This window comes from Leuresthes tenuis, unplaced genomic scaffold, assembly GCF_036924035.1.
Source record: "Leuresthes tenuis unplaced genomic scaffold, fLeuTen1.0.hap1 SCAF_3, whole genome shotgun sequence".
Classification (NCBI taxonomy): domain Eukaryota; kingdom Metazoa; phylum Chordata; class Actinopteri; order Atheriniformes; family Atherinopsidae; genus Leuresthes; species Leuresthes tenuis.
In genome coordinates this window covers 35,911,457-35,933,695 of record NW_027325357.1, presented here as the reverse complement: position 1 = coordinate 35,933,695, position 22,239 = coordinate 35,911,457, and the positions used below count along the sequence as shown (strand labels likewise).

At 42.2% G+C, this 22,239-nt stretch overlaps 1 protein-coding gene across 3 annotated transcripts in view; it reads right to left on the bottom strand.

The window, feature by feature from the left end:
• Positions 1-22,239, bottom strand: part of LOC140303953 (calcium-dependent secretion activator 1-like) — a 654,602-nt gene that overhangs the window by 183,306 nt on the left and 449,057 nt on the right. For all 3 annotated transcript variants that reach the window (XR_011915222.1, XM_072382948.1, XM_072382947.1), the window contains exon 20: positions 11,244-11,385. Coding sequence is in view for 2 of the 3 variants with exons in the window: in XM_072382948.1 (XP_072239049.1) it covers positions 11,244-11,385 (142 nt within the window). In the remaining variant the exon portion in view is untranslated. The remainder of the gene's footprint in view (positions 1-11,243; positions 11,386-22,239) is intronic.

Below are 22,239 nucleotides of genomic sequence, written 5' to 3'. Positions count from 1 at the left end.
TAGCTGAGTATCATCAGCATAACAATGGCAATCTATGCCAGGCTGTCTTATAATGTTACCTAATGGAAGCATGTATAAAGTGAAAAGAATTGATCCAAGCACAAAACCCTGTGGAACTCTATGACTTACTCTGGTGTGCGAGGGAGATTCTTCATTTACATCAACAAACTGCAATCTATCAGATAAATATGACTTAAACCAGCGTAATGCAGTTCCTTTAATCCCAATAACATGCTGAAGCCTTTGTAATAGAATGCTGTGATCTATCATATCAGGTTCCCACCTGATGACCCCAATAACATGTTGGTCAACACTGCTCACTAGTCTATATAGGGATTATAATGAGTTATTCACTGAGTCTGGTCCATATTTTCTTTAGTACAATTTTCTTGTGTTTACCTTGAATCCAAATCTAGACTAGCTGGTGACTGCTGTGAATAGGGCAGCTGACAACAAGGGAAAGACCATGTGACAGATTGGAAAGACAGCTGACAGGAGGCAAAGACCCCAAAGGAGCTGCCATGGGCTGGCAATCCATGGTAGCTGTAGTGAGGCCGAGTAGCTTTGTTACAACCAGCTTAAGCTACAGGTAAATTAAGGAGAATACCCCTCGGGTCAGCAAGAGCAGGGGCGGAAGATGACTCACAGGCAGACGACATGGCAACTGACACTGGAATGAACATGACTATGAGGTGGAGATGTGACTCAGTGAAGGATAGGGCCACGGGCCTATTCTCTAGGGCTAGAACTGGGCAGAATAATTCTCATAGCAAAGAGAGTGTAGCTAGAGAAAATAAAAGTGGTAGGCTAGAGGGAAATAAGCTACAGGTTTGTCCTTGTGGCTGGCAGAAAGTAACGTAAATTAGAGGCCTTAAAATGTATCAGGGAATAAAGAGATATGTGGTGAAAGAAGGGCAGTGTGGCCGCATTGATCAGTACTTTTTAAGAGGTGAAGTCCAGTGGCAGGTAGAAAACCAAAGTCCGAAGGATATCAGTAACACGGCTACAGAGGTGGAGGAGGTTCTAAGAAGGGATGCAGCTGATACTGAGGTGAATAGGCCAGTTAGAGAGAAATATGGAGCAGAAAGCTAGAGTTAAGTGGTCTCGGGTAAATAGCAACAAAGAATGGCAGGCAGTCAATAAAGATTTGTTGGTAATATTAGGTAGGTTAGGAGGAAATCCAAGTGATAGACTAGAGAAGATGGGAGATGTAATCTACTACTATGGTGTAGAAAGATTTGTGGTGCAAGATAGAAAGAGAGTTGAAAGAAAACATTTAGCTAAGTCTAGACGGCAAAGAGAGATGGAGAAATTGGCTAAGGAAAGAAGAAATCTAGATAAAGACTTATCTTTACCTCTTCTATTTCTACCCCCTACCCGAACCACTGACTGGTGTGCAGTTGGTGAGAGTCTGGGGTAGCTTGTGGTTGTGGAAAAAAAGATGGTTGTTGTGGTGTGAGGAGCATGGCATTAGGGGAGTGACTCTGGGACGTCAGTGATCGCTGTCAAGCCTCCTGAAGGTGTCTTGGGCCCAACTAGACGAAACACTGATGAAAGGAGGTTCCCACCTGATGACCCCAATGACATGTTGATCAGCACTGCTCACTGGTCTATATAGGGATTATAGGGATTATTTACTTAGTCTGGTCCATTTTCTTTTGTAGCACAAGTTTCTTGTGTTTACCTTGAATGTATCAAAATGCAGCACTGAGATCCAACAGGAAAACCACAGACACAAGTCCGCTATCAGAGGTTAACAGGAGATCATTGTTTACTTTCACTAGTGCTGTTTCTGTGACATGATGGACTCTGAATCCTGACTGAAACTCTTCAAACAAATTAATTGTGTGTAAATGATTACAAAGTAGAGCAGCAACAATGTTCACAAGAACTTTATATATAGATAGGAGATTAGATATAGGTCAATAAATAGCTTACACTCCTGGATCGAGAGTAGTTTTTTTAAATAAAAAATGTGTTTTTATACTATCTTTCCAGACTATTTGATACTCTTCTAAGTTAGAGGGATGCTATTTTCTTTCCAACTTTCTTGCAGTTTGCTTTAAAGCATGCAGCTGTGAATTATACCAAGGAACCGACCTCTTCTGACCGATTGCCTTCATTTTCAGAGAGGCAGCACTGTCCAATCAGGTTCCAAGATGGTGGCGCGCTCAGCACTCCATGTATCGGAACTCTTTAATCAGTTTACTGGCAGTTTATTGTTTATTAAACGCCACATATTTACTGCCATATGTCAGATACAGCTAAAATAAACTACTTAGAATTGGTTCGATGCAAGACAGCTGTATTTCAAGCCACACAAACACAGGACACGACATGCCAACAGAGCTCGTCAGACCACTGGGGTCCCCATGGATTACTCTCCCAACCAGGGAGCGATGGAGGCGACGTCGAGAATGCAGGCAGAAAAGGGGCTGCCGATCCAGAGTAACAGCTAGGCTAAGTAGACAACCACACAGACCTTCACTACCAAGCCTCTTCGTCATGAATGCAAGATCACTTCCCAACAAGGTTGAGGAGCTGGAACTTACCCTCTCCACGCAAAAAAAACATCCAGTATTGCTGTGTTATGGCGATCACAGAGACGTGGCTGACCCCAACCACCCTGGCTGAGGCTATCAAACTATGCGCCCTGAGCCGACAGGACATCAGACTCTGGTAAGAGCAGAGGAGGGGGACTTTGTGTTTATACAAACACCAACTGGTGCACAAATGCTGTGACAATGGACACTTACTGCTCACCAGACGTGGAGTATTTAATTGTAAGACATTGACACTTACACCTCTTCTGTTCTGTTTTACATCAAATGCTGCATGGACAATATCACTACTACAAATCAGATCTATGTGTTTCCCAAGAACAAGCTGTGGATGATCAGGGATGTCCAGCTCCTGCTAAAGGCACGCACCACTGCTTTCAGATCTGGTGATATGCAGCTGTACAAGTCCGCCAGGGCAAACCTGAAGAGGATGCTAAGCAGCTTACAAGCAGAAAATTGAGAACCTCTTTAGCAACTTTGACCCACCCACCAGTCATGGCAGGGGATACGGCACATCACCAAGCAAAACCACACCAGCAGCATCACCAACATAAGCGCCTGGGAGGTGGAACAGCTGAACCGGTTCTTCGCCCACTTCGAGGTGGAGGGTATGACAACCATCAGTCCGGCTCCAGAAACCAGCAGCTGGACCCTCATCCTTCACCTGCAGAAGTCATCTGCATACTCCACGTGGAAGGCACTTGGCCCAGACGACTGCCCAGGACAGGTCCTCAAAGACTGTGTTGTAGAATTGGGTAAAGTATTCACAAATATCTTCAACCTCTCACTATCACAGTGCACTGTACGCATCTGCCCGAAGACATCCACCATATTACCAGCTCCCAAAAAAGTATTTTATATCATCCATCAATGACTACAGACCTGTAGCCTGACACCTGTAATTATGAAGTGTCTTGAAAGACACTTCATAATTACACATCAAAACTGCCCCGCCACCCACCCTGGACCCCCACCAGTTTACATTCTGAGCCAACAGGTCAACAGACAACACCATCTCCATGACCGTCAACCGCAGCCTTTGGATTAAGGATTCCCTGACAAACAGACCACAGGCAGTCAGAATGGGGCCACATCTCTTCCCCCACTCTGACACCCAGCACAGGGGCACCACAGGACTGCATGCTGAGCCCTTTTCTTTACTCTTTGTACACACGACTACACTTCATCACACAATACCAACACCATAGAGAAATTTGCAAGTGACACCTGTAGTGGGACTGATCACCAAAGGTGATGAGTCTTCTTACAGCAGTGTTTCTCAATTCCGGTCTTCATGACCCACTGCCCTGCACGTTTTCAATGTTTCCCTCCTCCACCACACCTGATTCAAATGAATGTCTCCTTATCAGGCCACTGCAGAGCTTGATGATGAGCTGATTATTTGAATCAGGTGTGGTGAAGGAGGGAAACATCGAAAACGTGCAGGGCAGTGGATCATGAGGACCGGAATTGAGAAACACTGGCTTACAGAGAGTAGGTACAAAGGCTGACAAAGTGGTGCACAGAGAACAACCTGAGCCTCAACATTAAAAAACAAAAGAGCTGATCATCTATGATAAAAAATAAGCAGGACACCCACACACCACTACACATCAACGAGGCGAGGGTAGAGAGAGTGGCTAGCTATAAATACTTGGGAACACACATCTCAGAAAACTTATCATGGACAACAAACACCACAGTAATAGTTATGAAAGCACAGCAGTGGCCATTCTCTGCACACTCAGTAGAGCCTCTCACAACATCACCTGAAAGCCTTTTACCACTGCTCCATAGAGAGTGTTCTCACCTACGGCATCCTGTCTTGGTATGGAAGTATAGAACATTAGGAAACAGACAGGAAATCGCTGCAGAGGATTATAATAAAATGCCCACAATATCATAAACCAACAGTTTCCTACCATGGACACCATCTTCAACTCCCGAAGCCTGCAGAAGGCACACAACATTCTGAAAGACTCATTCCATCTTGCCAACCATCTGTTTCCCTCAGGGAAACGCTACCAGTTCATCAGAGCATCACCATTCTCAATTCCGATCTGAAAAGAAACCCACTAACATCTGTCAGCATCAGTCAGTAACCTCAATACTTGCACTTGTACAAATGCTCTGCACTTTCCATTTTGCACTGTGTTTTTAATTCCTAATGCATACAATGGCACTAAGATGATGGCATAGTGGTTGAATGACATGAATGTAACTGCATGAATAAGACAGTGAGAATGTTCTTACTTTATTGTACCAGCAGCAGCTCAGTGGTTAGAGTGGGTCATCCAATAATCAGAAGGTTTGATTCCCACTCTCGCCACTCAGAAAGATTGGTGAAACTGACAGCTGGAGGAGTGTCAGTCTACCTCCCTGTTACGACTGACTGTATGCATGACAATAAATCTGATCTGATCTTTATTTCAATAAGCATTATATATTTCTTTTAATGAGTCCATAACTGAGTACACTGAATTTCATTGTATCTGAGGACAATGACAATACATTTATATTCTATTCTACACACTGAAATTGTTCAATAAGACAATCAAGTTTAGGTATCTGTCCTCTGTTGTTCTACATGGCAGTGAAGAAAATCATAATGGAATGAATTATTTAAATTTGGTTACAGCATTCTCTGACACCTACATAAATAAACTTATACTCAGATACTGCATAGTCAAGTAATGTAAACTCAAACGTAATCAAAAAATGGTCAGATAATGATGAAATACCATTAACTGTTCACTCTCAATGCCAAAGGTCAGCACAAGATTGAGGGTATAATTAAAAGAGTGAGCAGGTCTGTGCACACTTTGAGAACATTAAGGCTGTCAATTTCAACATCTACATGAATATTATAGTCCACCACTACAATGACTTTATCTGTACTCAGAACTAACTGCGATAAAAACTCTGAGAATTCAGACAGAAACTCAGAATAAGGGCCAGGTGGACGATGCACAACAACAAATAGAAGAGATTTTTATGATTTGCACTTTGGGTGGGAAAAACTGTAAATCAGAGATTCAAAAGAGCTAAAACTAATCTTGGGTCTAGGATTGATTACTAACCCTGATCTGAAGATAGCTGCCACTCCTCCTCCTCTGCCTGTGGTTCGAGGAACATGAACATTTAAATAGTCAGAGGGAGTTGAGTCATTAATGCTAACATGATCAGCAGTCAACACCCATTGATGAGGCAATTGTAGGCAATCCGTGATTGTAATTCATCCATTTTTTCTGAGTCATTTGCCCCCCTAACCACTTTCTATGCCCAAACGATAGTAGTGACCTGTTATACTTTTATCATTAAAAGTAAGATAGCAAATACATAAAGCCCACAATTGAAAGGAAATAGGATGAAAGTAATATGAATTAAACCTGCATATTTTGCCATTGAAAATATCTTAATTGGTTAAGTCAAAATGTGTTTTCTATATCAAATGTAAGGTCATAATTACATGAATTTAATAATAGCTTGTGATCTAAAGTGGGCCGGTCTGAGGCATGAAACTTCAGGGCTGAAAATGAGTCCCACTCCGGCCCTGGCCTGGCTAAAGTTCGATGCGACAAAGCTGTAGAGGTGACAGGCATTTTTAGCGAGTGCTACAACTCTCTGGTCCTGTGCTAAAAAGCTGTCAGCCTCTGTAGCACTAGTGCTCTGTGCTAAAAAAGTTCACGTACAGCCTTGAGGTGGAGGTGCAGCTTGGTTAAGGAGGCCTGGCCGTGGAAGCTGACGTAGAGGTGGAGGTACCGCTGGACAGAAGAAGCCAGAAAACCACTTTCTGGAGTGCCCTATTTTTCTGGTTCAGGAGGTCTTTGATGTCACTGGTGATCCATGGTTTATTATTTGGATAGCACCTTATAGTCCTCACTGGAATCACAGAGTCCCTCCAGAAGTTAATGTAGTCAGTGATGGTACTGACCCTCCTGTCCATGTCAATGTCCATTTCTTCTTCCTCCAGCAGAACATTCCCAGTCTGTGACATCAAAGCAGTCTTTCAATGCATCACGCACCTCTGGTGACCACTTCCTGAAAGATCTGGTAGTAACAGAAAGTCTTTGAACACAAGATCTGTATGTGGGTTGTAGATAGACCATGCTGTTCTACTAAAGATCTACCCAGTGGTGGAAGAGACACTGCCCTGTAAGCATCCTTCACATTAGCATAGAACAGACCTAATGTCCTTTCTCCACGTGTTGGACAGTCCACATACTGTGCAAAGCCAGGCAGGTAGGAGGATACAAAAGGCTTGTACCTCCACCTCCTGTTGTGCCTCTTTCCCTTTAGTTTTGCTCCAACTCTGCATCCACGGTACAGCTTGTCCAACAGTTCCTCTCTTGTGTACACTAATCTACTGGTAGCAATGCACATTGTCCAAAAATAAAAATAAAATGAAATGTAAATAAAAAGCAGATCCCTAAAAATCACTAAAAATGTTCTGTCGATAAGGCTGGCACATAGCAACCAAGGATAAGACATTTGATCATATTTATTCCAACATTAAACATGCTCCTCCCCCACCTTGGAAAATCAGACCGTCTGTCTCTGCTCTTCATACCAGCCTACACCCCCCTCAGTCGACAAACAAAGCCAAGCACAAAAAAACCATGACCATAGTCAAAACCTGGTTTGAAAGTACTCTCCTTCAGCTACAGGACTGCTTTGCCTGCACAGAGTGGACAATCTTTGAACATCAGGACCTCAAGACACACACAGATACTATCTTTTTCAACATAAAGTATAAACAACCAACTACAGCGTTCAGAGCTCCCCCCCATTCTCCAGCAGCTACAGCAGCACAAGGGAAGATGAGCTGAACAGCTATTTTGCTTGCTTCAAGACCACCACATACCTGCACACACTGCCTCTCTAAGATTACTACACCCCTACCCTCTCTCTCAATGAAAATGAGATAAGGACAAAACATTCCCAACGGCTGTTACCTCTGGGAGGGAAGAAATTGTGAACATTTTTCAAAGGGCTTAAGAGAATGCTACCTTCCAAAAAATAATATCTAAACTATATTTGGCTCTCCAAAATCTAAAAAATGACCATACCCTGTACATTAAGGAAAGATGGGAAACAGAGGGAAGCCTCACATTATCACAGGAAGAGTGGGACAGGATCTGCAAACAGCAATGGACAGTGACAAGCTCCCCCTCCTGGAGGGCATTCAGCTGGAAGAATGCGACTCGATTCTTTAGCACTCCGGCGCAAAAGACTAACCATTCAAATCAGACTGCCTGCTGGAGGTCCTGTGGAAATACATTAGCAAACCACTATCATATTTTTTGGGGTTGTCCCTCTGTGGCTCCATTTTGGAAAGATGTCCACGGGGTCCTGTAAGCTGTTTTTAAAAGGAAAATGTACTTAAACTTTAAAATCATGTATCTTGGTGATTTGAATGGACTAAAATACATAAAGCAGGATAAATACCTGTTAGGGGTTTTATTAGTGGGAGGCAAAAAGACCTTGACCAGAAAATAGCTTAACAAGGACAAACCAACAAAAAATGAATGGATTGATATAATATATAATACATACGTGATGGAGAGGATTACATTTAGGCTGAGATAGCAAATTGTTATTTTCGAAGAAAATTGGTCAAAATGGCTCTCTTATGTTTCAAGTTTAAGACCTGATTTTGTATAATCGGCAAACCATTAGCAAGGTCATATCTTCCAAATTTAGAATTTTTTTCCCTTCCCAAGTGCATAATCTTTATGTTTTTTTTAGTTTAGATGTAGGTGCCCACGGAAAAACAAAGATATGGTATATAAACACACATGCTGTACAAGTAGGAGTGGGTAGGGTGTGTATTTATGTGAATATGTGAATATGTGTCTATATGCGAGTACTATGTGTAAACTGACTGAGCTGTCAAGATAAGTAAGGGTGTGGGTACATGTGTCTATGTGTGTATACTGTATTTATGCTGACTCTGTTGTCTTAATTAACACTCAGATCTCCCCCATGTTATATGTGTTGTGTCCAGTTGGCGCATGTATGTTGTCTTGTACCAAAGAAAAATGAATAAAAAGTAAATTACAAAAAAATGAAAATGAGGTGAGGAAATATCTGAGAGCAGTGAACCCCAGGAAAGCTGCTGGACTGGAAGGCATCCCAGGGGCAGTGGTCAAAGGACGTGCAGACCAGCTGGCAGGGATCCTCACCAAGCTGTTCAACCATGTCCCTGACACATGTTACTGTCTGAAGGCCTCCACCATCATCATTCCCAAAAAACTGCCATAGACAGCCTCAGTGACTACAAACCCATAGTGTTTACACCTGTAGTTCTGAAGTGCCTGGAGTGACTGGTTTCCCTAAAATGTTATCAGGGACTGCCTTCCTCCCTCCTTCGACCCCTACCAGTTCGCCTACAGAGTCCATGGAGGACGCCATCGCCATTACTCTGCACAAAGCCCTGAGTCAATGTGTTTTATTTTATTTTATTTCATTTTGGGGTTTTTTCAGTACACAAGCCTATGTGGAACACCCACAATTGTGTTGTATCCTAGTGTGCAATGACAATAAAGTATATTCTATTCTTGTATTCCACGACTTTCTGCTGTAAAACCACAGAATTTTCAGCCTCCCTGGAAAAAGTTTCCTCAAGATTGTTGCGGAGGAGATCCTGGCCAATTGTTGAACCTTAGATCAGCAGGAGCAGTGTGGTTTTTCAGGTCAGGAACAGAGGACCAGATCTTTACCCTCGCAGAGTTACTGAGGGGGTCATGGGAGTTGTGTCAGCATTCTTGGTTTACTCTGTATGTTGGACTCCGCCAGGGCTGCTCCATTTCAAGGATCCTCTTTGTGATTTTCATGGACTGGAGGTGTAGTTGGGAAGAGGAGGGTGTCTGGTTTAGGAACCTCAGGGTTGCATCCGTGTTTTTTTCTGTTGATTTATTCAAGCCATGACCTATGGTGCGGACTGGAGCAGTTCCTCTAAATCCAAGGCCATAGTTCTCAACCAGAAGGAGGTGGAATTATCTGAAATTTTCAGGGATGAATCTCTACCTCAAGGAATTCAAGCATCTTGGCATCTTGTTCACAAGTGATGGCAAATTGGAGCAAGAAATGGACAGGTGGATTGGGCTTTATCAGCAGTTGCGAGGGCTGCACCGGTATGTTAATGTGCTCCAACCCTCACCAATGGATATGAGATATGGGTCATGACAGAAAGAATGAGATCACGGATACAAGTGGCTGGAATTAATTGCCATCGGAGGGTGGCAGGGTTCAGTCTTAGTTCAAAAGGACTGGATAGTGTAGTGGTATGATTGCCACCTTTCCTGTGGGACAACTGGGTTCAAATCCCCTGCATGAAATGTATTACCTCCAGTAGGGGTCCTTAAGCAAGACCCCCTTACCCTATCTGACTACCTGTAAGTCACTTTGGATAAAAGCATCTGCCAAATGCATAAAAACACAAACTGATATAAAAATCTCAATAAGTCTTAGAGATAGGGTGAGAAGCCTGACCATCCAGAGGGAGCTCTGATCTGGTTGCCCCCCTTTTTTTTGCAGGCATGTCCAACTGGGAGGGGGCTGTAGGGCAGGCCCAGAACATGCTGAAACAATTACAGCTGGGATAGCTGGTAAGATTGCCACCTTTCATTTGGATGACCTGGGTTCAAATCCCCTGTGTGAAAGGTACTACCTCCAGTAGGACTTACTTAGGCAACACCCCCTTACCCTACCTGCCTACCAGTTTAAGTTGCTTTGAATTAAAATATCTGGAAAAATGCATAAACATAATCATATCCTATCTGGACTAGAAATGCCTTGGGATCCCCCAAAAGGAGCTGGTGAGTGCTGCTGGGAAGAGGGACATATGGGTTTCCCTCCCAGATCTTGGACAAGTAGAAAATAATTAATAGTTGGATGGATGGGAAAACATTTTGAAACGTAAAGTTGAAAACTGCTAGGATATCTGCTAGGTTATCTCTGTACAATTTACAGTAACAAGACCATTACAGTTCTGAAATAAAGTCTGGTCCCAGTAGTCTGGAAAAAACTAAGTTTTAGCACAAGGTACTACAACACCAAGTAACTCAGGGAAGCTTAGGCGTTGAAATGGAAGCATAAAACAGCCAGCAAAATTTCAAATTATATATCTATCTGTCTCTGAATACATTAATTTAGAATTTTAAGGAGACCTAGGTCTCATCTTGTATTCATATATTACTCTAGTGTATCTAGAGTAACTGTAGGTCATAATTATTCCTCTTGATATTTGAAATCAGAATGAAAATTATTTACGTCAGTACTGAATAATTATCAATGTCATACACTAAACTCATCCAAAACATTATGACCATAAACCTTAACAAGTAGTTAGCTTCTCGGTACCTTCAATTACTATTAGTACTATTAGTACATACTGTATATTAGATCTAGTTTTAAGTAATACCGTACTTGTAAAACATTCTCACTTCTATGTTTGAGTTTTAAATGTATCATCAGTATCATTTATTATTTTTGCTAATATTATACATCCATAATATGACAAGAAATGAGATCTCTGACAAATGTTATACCAGCAACAAGTGCTTTGAGACTCTTCATACTGTTCATACTTATATTATATTATATAAAAGCAAAATCAAATGGATAAATGCACATCTTTAATTTAGGAGAAGAAATACACGTAAATGAGGGCATTCTTACTTAACAGGTTCCCAGGACTCCCTTTCAAAGCCTCTGTGAATGGACTGAGCAATGGATGACTCCATCAAGTCCACGTATCTCACTACCAGTGGAGCATACAGGTCTTGTAGGTGTTTGTGGAACTTCCCGTTGCACAGGTTATCTGAAACAGGGGGGGGATTTGAAATGGAAGGGAAGAAATTAGATGCAGAAGTGACAGCACATACCAAGGAGAAATTATTTGACAGGTTTGAAGTTTTCTACTTAAAGGTTTATCTTTGATAAATATAGACAGAAGAAATGTTTCGGTCAAGGTTTTTAGTCTGTTTCAGGTACATCTGATGGAAGATACGCTTCTTTTGTATTGCTACAGCTATCAAATTATAGCTTAGAATTCACTGCTACTTTGTGTGTTTAGCCTCAATTTGTTGGTTTGCAAAATAAATTTAAAAAGCAAGGAAATATATAATTGAAAAGTTCTGACCAAGGTGTTAATGAGATATGGTTGACACAAGATATCCACTTTTCAATTTTGCCAAACAAAAGGTCAGAGTCATAGGGTGTTTCTAAAATCAATCCATCACACACATTTCACCCAGTCTCTGTCGGCTCCCAACTGGTAAAAAGGCAACACTGACAAAGACCACAGGGGATAAAATAGAGGCCAGTGTGTGCTAATGTGATGCCTTGCGGCTCCATGTAGTGTCTGCTTTTCCTCTCCCTCCTCTTCTCTTCTCTTTGTTTTTCTCTCTCCCTCCGAGCATGTGTTTGTGTTTGTGTGTGTTGGCATTTGAGTCAAGGTCGATGATACACAGTAGGTGCAATGTTTGTTGTGTTCTATGATTGCCACTCTCCAAATTAGCCACTTGAGTGGCTGCTGTCCATTTGAATGTGTTGTGTCCAGGAGTGTGCTTGCAGGCCTTGCCATGGCCCAGCTACCACTGCTTTAGACCTCATTAAGTCATTGTATGGAAACCTGACTTTGGCGCCTATCTAATTCTAAAGCTATTTACTGGTACACAAGTGCACTGCTGAGAGACACCAGTGCAGTTAACCTTCTGTAGAAAATAGGTCTAAGTGATAATGAACTTTATTAATGTGTACTTCTTTATTCTTTGTGGGCTGTGGAAATATTAGGCTTTATATCAAAATCCTGAGGTCACAGTGCCACACAATAGCGCATGCCTTGTTTGAGGATGAAACAAGGTTGACATTTTGAATTGACGAGCTCTAATGCTTGCTCTTGAAACAGTGGTCTTCTGATGATATACATAAAAGGCTTTTTTGCTTTTTGTCATATGGAGTTTTGGAAAAGGGAAAAAAAAAATGTAATTATAGACAAGGGCATGATTAATGATGAGCACTGTTGACTGTGCATATTAAAGTGTATTTTTTTGTTCTTGAAAGTTGTGAGAAATTTAGGTGTGTGAGGTCAAATGAAGAGAAAGAAACTGACTACTTTTGCGTTTTGATACATGTCCTTGTGGGTCACAACAACCCTCCACTGAGCTTAGCTGCTGCTCACCTAGTTTTTGTCTGGACTCAGTGGAATCAGTTACAGCCCTCCCATTATCCTCCAAAGTCACAACGACCTGCCACTGAGCTTAGCTGCTGCTGGCCTAACTTTTGTCTGGAATCAAGACCTGCTGTGGATAAACCCCTCTGTTGAATATGTTATAAGCCCACTTGCGTTGATTGCATTAGTTTTTTTTTTTTTTGTACCTGCTCATAGATTCTGCGCAATTGCATTCAGTTACAACCCTGTCGTTGTCCTCGGGGATCACAGCAACCCGCCACTGAGTGAGACAACATCTGCAGTAGCTGCTCCAGGGCTGCTCTTTTCCACTTCACATTTACATTCCATTATATCCACCTGGCCATTCATGAAACACCACTACCGGACAGAATGTAAGTTTTGCACTCATGTATTATGTGCCCTGTAGAGAGCTTTAGAAAGTCCTTTGTAAACTTCTTATCCCTTGCAGGAGTGGACGGACGAGGGCGCCGAGACAGTGTCATTGGAAGAGGATCTCGGTCGGTGAACCGCATGAATTATACATGAATTATACATGAGGACGTTTGATTAAATATTATGAAATGTGGACAGCCTCGGGATACAACTTATTCCTGCATCGAACCATCATACTAATGTGTTCTATAGTCCACTGCCACCGTCTGGCTGGCGTAATCACACAAGTAAAGGCTTGCCTTGAAAAACAACCTGTCTCATTTGCCCAGCAGTGATTTTATTACACTTGAAACACAAGGATTTTCCCAGACTGACCCCAATATTACAAAAGTGAAATGCTGTCTTTATTCACATTTGCCATGAAAGCTGTACGAAAACACACTACTAATATTGTTTGGAAACATCGTCTTCTTCGATGTGCTGCAGTCATGGCTTCGCGTTTCACAGTTGAACAGGTCCTCAAACAGATTTCTTTAAATGTCAAGCAAGACTACACTAATTCTGAAGAGGAAAAGAGACCAAAAAGAAGAAGAAGATCAAGAAGAAACCCTCAAGCTGTAATACAGACTGTCCTTTCAAAAAATGGAAAAATAACATGGTCCTCAGTAGCATATCACAAACAGTGCAGGATGGTAGAACAAAAGGTCATGGAGATGACCCCAGGACCCACAATGGGTGCCGTTTCCCATGCCCATGACATTGCCTCAATATTCTACCTGTTCATCACACTGGAAATAGAAAAGAATTATCCCGGAGATGACAAATCTGCAGGCTTTCCGAACATATGGAGGTTGTTTATGGAACATTTACCAGGTGTATGCAGGTACCGAGGTTAGGCTGCAGCTAGTCTATCGCATGCAGAGAGTGGAAGGGCACGAGAGACGTAATACGTGCAACAGAGAAACTGGCAGCCATAAGAGAGGTCTGGGACAAGTGGGAGGAGCAGCTGCCATACCTCTAAAACGCAGGGTCTGACGTAACAGATGATGAGCAACTGGTTCCATTCAGAGGTTGTAACAAAAGTGATTGCCAGATAGAAATCACCGATATTTGTCTCTTTTGTCTCTTTTAATGAATGAAAGGTTGTCATCCTTTCCGACAATACATGTCCAGCAAGCCAGTGAAATAGGGGATCAAGTCACGAGTGACCTGCAACGCCAAATCTAGCTACGCCTGGAAGATGCAAGTCTACATCGGGAAGTCGACCAATGGAGGCCCAGAGAAGAACCAGGGGATGCGGATTGTGCTTGATGCATGACAGGACTAGGACTGAGGGGTCGCAATGTCACATGTGACACTTTCTTCACCTCTTACGAATTGGGACAGAAGCTCCTGCAGAGGAAGATCACCATGTTAGGCACAGAGGCCGAGGTTTCACCTGCACTGCTTTCATCAAAGGGGAGAGATGTCTTCTCATCAAAGTTTGCCTTCACGTCCACCACCACTATAATTTCCTACCTCCCAAAGAAAAACAAGAATGTGGTACTCCTGAGCACACTGCGCACAGTGGCTGAAGTAAGCAATCGCAAGGACAGGAAGCCAGCCATCATCCTAGACTACAATTGTAACAAAGGAGGTGTGGACAACCTAGACAAAGTGATTGGAACATACAGCTGCAGAAAGATGACTGCCTGCTGGCCTCTAGTCATCTTCCACAACATCATTGATGTTTCATCCTACAATTCCTCCTACAATGCCTACAATGTGCTATAATGTAAGAGCTCAACCCTAGCTGGATGTCTTGTAAGCGGAACAAGAGTAGGGTGTTCCTGGAGCAGCTTGGCAGTGTCTGACCTCACAATTGAGATTCTGGAAAAATGGTCAAAAAATCCTAAACACACTCCTAAATCTTGTAGAAAGCTTGCCCAGAAGAGTTGGAGCTGTTATAGCTTCAATTATATTTCTCCAGTTTTATCTTCTCTTCATTGGCTCCCTGTTAAATTCAGAATAGAATTTAAGATTATTCTCCTCACATATAAAGCTCTTAATGACCGAGCTCCATCATATCTTAAAGATCTCATTGTAAGATATTTTCCTAACAGAGCACTTTGCTTCCAAACTGCAGGTTTACTTGTTGTTCCCAGAGTTTCTAAAAGTAGAATGGGAGGCAGAGCCTTCAGTTATCAGGCCCCTCTCTGTGGAATAAGCTGCCAGTGTATGTCCGGGAAGCAGACACCCTTTCCAATTTTAAGATTAGGCTTCAAACTTTCATTTTTGATAAAGCTTATAGTTAGGGACGGCTCAGGTGATCCTGAAACATCCCATAGTTAAGCTGCTATAGGCTTAGACTGCTGGGGGACCTCATCTGTCACACCTTTCCTCACTTTGCTCTCTTTTTCCCCGTTTAATTTCTCAAATGATATTATGTATATGTGACATTATTGTGGTTATTAACTTGTGTTTCCCTGTTCCAACAGATATCCTTTGAATGGTGTTATGGTGTTTTTCCCCCCTCTTTTCTGTATTCTCAAACCCCAGCTGGTCAAGGCGGATGGCCACCCTTCCTGAGTCTGCTTCTGCCAGAGGTTTCTTCCTGGTTCTGGTTCTGCCAGAGGTTTCTTCCTGTTAAAAGGGAGTCGTTCCTTTCCACAGTCGCCTCAGGCACGCTCAGAATGGGAGATTGGACTGAAGACAAGTTTTGGTGCAATCTGTTGGTTTCCTTAGCTAGGATATTGTTTTTGAATTGGCTCTACATGAATTAATTGGATTATTTTGAAATCAATTAATTGGATTTCATTGGATTATGATTATTTGAATTCCAATTGGCATGAATCGGATTATACTATTTAAGTGCCTTGAGATGACAATTGTTGTAATCTGGCGCTATATAAATAAAATTGAATTGAATTGAATGAGGCAAAGACCCATCTCCAACCCAGAGGGAGCACTCCACCTTTATCCTGTTGAGAACTGTGGCCTTTGAATTGAAGGGGCTGCTTTTAATTCTGGTCAATTCTCACTCAGCTACAAACCATTCTAGTGTGTGCCCAAAGTCACGACTTGAAGAAGCTAACAGAGCCACATCCGCAGCAAAGAGCAAAGACGCAACCCTGATGTTCCCAAACTAGACACCCTCCTCTTTCTGACTACACCTTTAATTTCCATAAATCCATAAACAGAATTGGTGACTATGGGTTGAGTTGGCAGAGTTCAACACACTGTTAACAAGCTCAACTTTGTACCAAGAATGCTAACACTGCTCTCTTGCTTTGCTTATACAGGAACCTAATAGCTGGTAACAGGTGCTCTGGTACCCCATACTTCCACAGCAACCCCCAAAGAATCCAATAAGGAAAAGAGTTGTAAGCCTTCTCCATGTCCACAAAACACATGTATACTGCCTGCCCTGCATCTGGGGCTCAGCGAGGCTCAGCTCAAAAAAGCCACAAGATATCACCTATGGAGGAAAACATTGAAGGCGGTCATTATAGGAGGTTGATGGAATACTTACAAGCTCCCTGCTGAATACCTTGGTGTTGGTATTTACCCTGATGAGCGAGAGGGTCAACTTTCTGTGGCTGCAAATTATGGGAGGGAAGATTGTGGTTTTTGCTAATGCATCAAGCAGCAGTTCAGAGTATCCGGTCTTCTTGGAGTCCATGAGGGGTGTCCTAGAAGATCTCAACTGGGGATTTCATTGTTCTCCCGGGAGACTTCAGTACCCATTGTCATGTTTGTTAGTTTTGTTAGGTAAAGTGTTTGGTTCGTCTTTAGTTTAGACATATTTTTTCCCTCAGTGACTCTTGCCCTGGTCAACAGCTTCACCCACATCACCTGTGTTTTGTCTCAGCTGCATTCACTCACCAATCACCTCCCCTCAGTATTTAGTCTCAGGTTTTTCCATGTTCTTTTGCCAGATCCTCACCGTCATTTACCCCATGCCAAGTCAGGCTTTTCCTTGTGGTTTTTCTACAGTCTTAGTTTCTGTTATGTCATAGTCAAGTTTTTTTTTCATAATCATAGTTAAGTTTTTGTATGCCGGCTCAGCCGCATTTTGTGTTATTTTTTTACCTTTGAAATAAATCAAGTTGTTGTTTGGAAATATCTGCATCCGGGTCCTAACGCCACCACGTCACACACCCCCCAACCCTATTGACGTGACACCCATGTGGGCAATGTTGGAGCAACATCCTCTCCAATCTGAATCTGAGTGGTGTTTTGTTATTGGACTTTTGTGTGAGTCATGGATTGGGCATAGCAAACGCTATGTTCAAGTATATTATATATAGTGGAGAAGACTGCTGTAATGACCTGGTAAACCCAGATGAGTGATGAGGGTAAACAGGTGTAGCAAACTCAAGTGTAGATTAATGTGGAACTTAATCGTAGGAAGCCCTTTAGCATTCTTATGTGGGAATGTTGACTCAAGAATGTTAATGGCCCTCCCAATTAGCATTGGCAAACCTAGAGAGAACTCAAGCATACACAGGGAGAACTTGCAAACTCCACACAAAAAGGCTGTCGCTGAAAGATTGAAAGTGGAATCAATAAGTATCTCAAAAAAACAAAAAAAATATATTCCAGTTCTATAGGGGTGCATTTTAAGATATGTGTTAGTATCATTATTATATCTGCTTAGAACTCTTTGGAGTTATCTTAGGCCTCAGTATAGAAAATATTTTAAGAAGAGAATTAAAATTGGATCATGAATTGACCACAGGAGATATTATAAGAGGTCACAGGTGAGTCTGTTCTTCTGCTTCTGGAGATTGCAGACGTGTCTCTGCTTCCTCCTGCTGCCTATTGCTTTATTTGCTTTTAAATCATTCTACTTCTTTGCACAAGTCTTAGATATAATTTTATTATTTTTCTTTTAAGTGAACTAAGACCTTTTTAAATAATTTCTAATCATTTTATGTTCTTTTTTATCTGGTGAGCCAGCGACTCCGTGTGCATGGCCTACGCATAGCTGAAGCCTGATTTACAGTGTCTGGGCACCTCGCACTCAGCTAAAACTAAATAGCCTGGAAAGGTGCTAACCGTTAGGCTAACTAGCAACAAGATGCCTCCCTTCTCCACAGATGACTACTACATCCTCCTGCAGAAAATTACAATACTGGAGACAAAAATTCATCGCTTAGAAGTAAATTAACTGTGTGGAAATTAAACAACCTTGCCATTGATTCAAAACAGTGGAGATGAGCAAGCTAACACACAGCTAAGGAGCACAGATAACACAAACAAGAAAGTAAACTCCGTGCATTATAGTAAATCATCGAATAATAATCCTCCCTGGAACTGTCTCGGTGCAAAACCAAAATGTAAATCATGTCTCCTGAAAGTGGGAGGACCTGAAACCGACTGGCCTTCACTACGAGACAGAGGAGCTCTTCTGCCCCTGTACATAGGAGGAAACAGGACTGGACATCTGTGAATGGGAAGGTTAACAACAAACCTCCAAAACAACTGAGTGTGAAACTGCAGAACAGACTTGCTCCACTGTTGAAGGACTCTGGATCTCTATTGGATGACCATCCATCCCAAAACAGCAAGTTAAGGACTGAAAACCTGTTGAAAAGTGAAAGGCCACAGGGAAAGCTAAAGGCTTGGCCTGAAACTCTGATTGACTCTGCCGTAAATTATGTACAAAGAATGTGCGGTAAGAACACTAAAGTCCTCTGCTTTCCTAGGGATATGGTGAACGATCTGAAGGAGAGAATTCTTGAAATTGCAGATGAATATCCAACTGTGACAAACATCGTTCTGCATATGGGGTCAAATGATGTGTCCAAGCAACAATCTGAGGTTTGGATTATTAAACACAGTGTGCTCGCTGAATGTAACTGTATTCATCAGTGGACCTGTACCACCCGTCAGAGGATGAGAGATGAGAGATTCAGCAGGTTGTTGGCACTGAATAAATGGCATTTATTGGTATGTGTTGAACACTCAGTGCATTTTATTAATAATTTAAAAATGTTTTGGGAACGCGGGCATCATTTTAAGGCAAATGGATTTAATTTTAACAAGTCAGGGGTGAAACTATTCACCTCCAATATATTTTATTTCCTATGTCATCCGTCTGTGCTCGGTGCCAAGGCTGAGATAAACAAGGAGTTATCTCATGGAGAGGAACAAACAAATCCTAGCAGAAACCTTGAGGAGTAACTCCATCTGCCCCCACCTGAGAAGAGCTTTGAAAAGGAGAGACATCAGAGGCAAGAAGAGGGGTCTTTATTTGCCCCAAACCCTCTCAACAGCACTAAGGACCAGGACCAGGACCCTCCCCTGCCCCCCAAACCCCTGACAGGTCATTGCGCTCCTCACCCTCCTTTTCTCACTCCTCCCCTCACCTGAAATTGACTGAGCAGATGATGGAGGGGGTCAACTCTGGAATCAGATTTACCCCCCAGCCCAATCCCTTTTTGTCCCCCATAAACCCCCCCAACAGAGCGGCCAAAGGTTCACCACTAAGCCTCGCCCCCACTAGAGCAGCCAAAGCGATGGAGCTCAGCCCCTCCCCCTCATGTCCGGGCTGCAAAGATTATGACAGTCTTGACTTTTCCCAGGACAAGCTGGAACCCTGTTTATTAGAAGGTTTTAAATTTCTGTACTTTTAGGTGACAGAAGGAGAAATGTGACCCAGTCAAAACACAGAGAGTTGCACTCTAAAAGATCTTTAAAGACACTAATCATACCTTGTGTGCCACAGACTGCTCCCAAACACAAGGGGGCAAATAATAACTCTAAAACACTTAAGTTGGCTTCATTAAATGTTAGGTCTTTAGCTGGGAAAACATTCTTAATTAATGATTTTATCACTGAGCACACACTGGATTTTATGTTTTTAACTGAAACTTGGTTGGAACAAAATAACAGTGCTGCTGTTCTTATTGAGTCAACCCCTCCTGGTTACAGTTTTATCAGCGAGGCCAGAGTGAGCAGGAGAGGAGGAGGGGTCGCAGTCTTATTCAATGAATCATTTCAATGTAAGCAGTTATCTCCTGGAAGTTTTCAGTCCTTTGAATATATGACTATACAGCTGAAGGCCTCACCCAGAGTCCTGTTTCTGAATATTTACAGGCCCCCGAAATACTGTGCAGATTTTTCTGAAGACCTCAGTGAACTGCGATCTATGATCTGTGTTGATTTTGACTGTATAATTATTGTTGGTGATTTTAACATCCATATGGACAATCCTCAGGACAGAGGGACTAAAGACCTGAGTAACACTCTGGACAACTTTGGGCTGACTCAGCATATAACAGAACCCACGCACAATAGGGGGCACCCTCTAGACTTAGTGATCTCCAAGGGTCTAAGCATTTCAAAGATTACTGTGTCTGATGTGGGCCTGTCTGACCATTCCTGTGTTTTCTTTGAGAGTACGATTTCAGTGCACACAAATGTCTCAACAGCAGTGATCTCAAAACGGTGTATAACTGAAAACAGTAGTAAGATCTTTAACCAGGTTTTCTCTTTAACACCTGCCCTGTCCGGGGGTTCAGTCAGTGAGCACGTCAGTAGCTTTAATACTAAAATGTTAAATGTTATGGATACTATTGCTCCCATTAAGGTGAAGGTTATCTCTGGAAGGAAGAAGTCTCCATGGCGAAATTCCACACTGGTGAAAAATGGGAAAAGAGAGTGTCGGAAAGCTGAGCGCAGATGGAGAAAAACAAATCTCCGGGTTCATTATGACATCTATAAAGAGAAACTTCACTCTTATAATTTAGAACTGGGGAATGCAAGGAAATCCTACTTCTCTGACATCATCACCAAAAACAGTCATAATGCTCGGGCCTTATTTGCTACAGTTGACAGGCTAACAAACCCTCCTGTGTCAGTGGCAAATGAACTCCATTCCACCATGGCCTGCAATGACTTTGCCAAATTCTTCATAGACAAAGTCCAAAATATTAGACAAGCAGTTGGTACATCAGCAGCAGGTTCAGCATATGTACTGTGTCCACCGAAAACCGGTTTAAACACCATGACACTATTTCAACCCATTAACAGTAAAGACCTGGAGGACATGTTACGTCACCTGAAGTCCTCCTCTTGCTGTTTAGACATCCTACCAACAGGTTTTTTCAAAGGGGTCTCGAAGACTTTGGAGTCAGACCTGTTACTGATTGTGAACTTGTCCTTAACGTTAGGTGTGTTTCCAGAGCCACTAAAAACAGCTGTAATTAAACCTCTGCTGAAAAAGGACAATCTTGACAAGACGCAAATGAACAACTACAGGCCCATCTCAAATCTCCCATTTATAAGTAAGATCATTGAAAAAGCGGTTTTTCAACAGCTTAATTACTTTTTAACACAAAATAACTGCTATGATACCTTCCAGTCAGGCTTTAGACAGCACCACAGCACTGAGACTGCTCTGACCAAAGTGTTTAATGACATATGTCTGAATGCAGACAGTGGAAAAATGTCAGTCTTAGTTTTACTGGATCTCAGTGCTGCCTTTGATACAGTTGACCACAATATATTACTCAAACAACTGGAGAACTGGGCTGGTCTTTCCGGAACTGTACTAAACTGGTTCAAAACATACTTAGAGAACAGGAAGTACTTTGTGTCAATAGGTAACTTTACATCCGAGCAGACAAGAATCACATGTGGAGTTCCCCAAGGTTCCATCCTGGGACCTCTTCTGTTTAACATCTACATGCTCCCACTGGCACAGATTATAAAAAACAACCAAATAAACTACCATAGCTATGCAGATGACACACAGATGTATATAACAATGTCACCAGGAGACAGAGGGCCTGTACAGGCCCTTGGAAAATGCATTGAGGAGATTAATGACTGGATGTGCCACAACTTCCTCCAGCTAAACAAAAACAAAACTGAGGTAATTGTCTTTGGAGCCAAAGATAAACGATTGAAAGTCACCACAGAGCTTCAATCTATAAATCTAAAAACGACCAACCAGGCCAGAAATATGGGTGTAGTGATGGACTCAGACCTAAATTTGGACAAACACATTAAGGCAATAACAAAGTCAGCCTACTATCACCTTAAGAATATATCAAGGCTAAAAGATCTGATGTCTCAGCAGGACCTGGAAAAACTAGTCCATGCATTCATCTTTAGTAG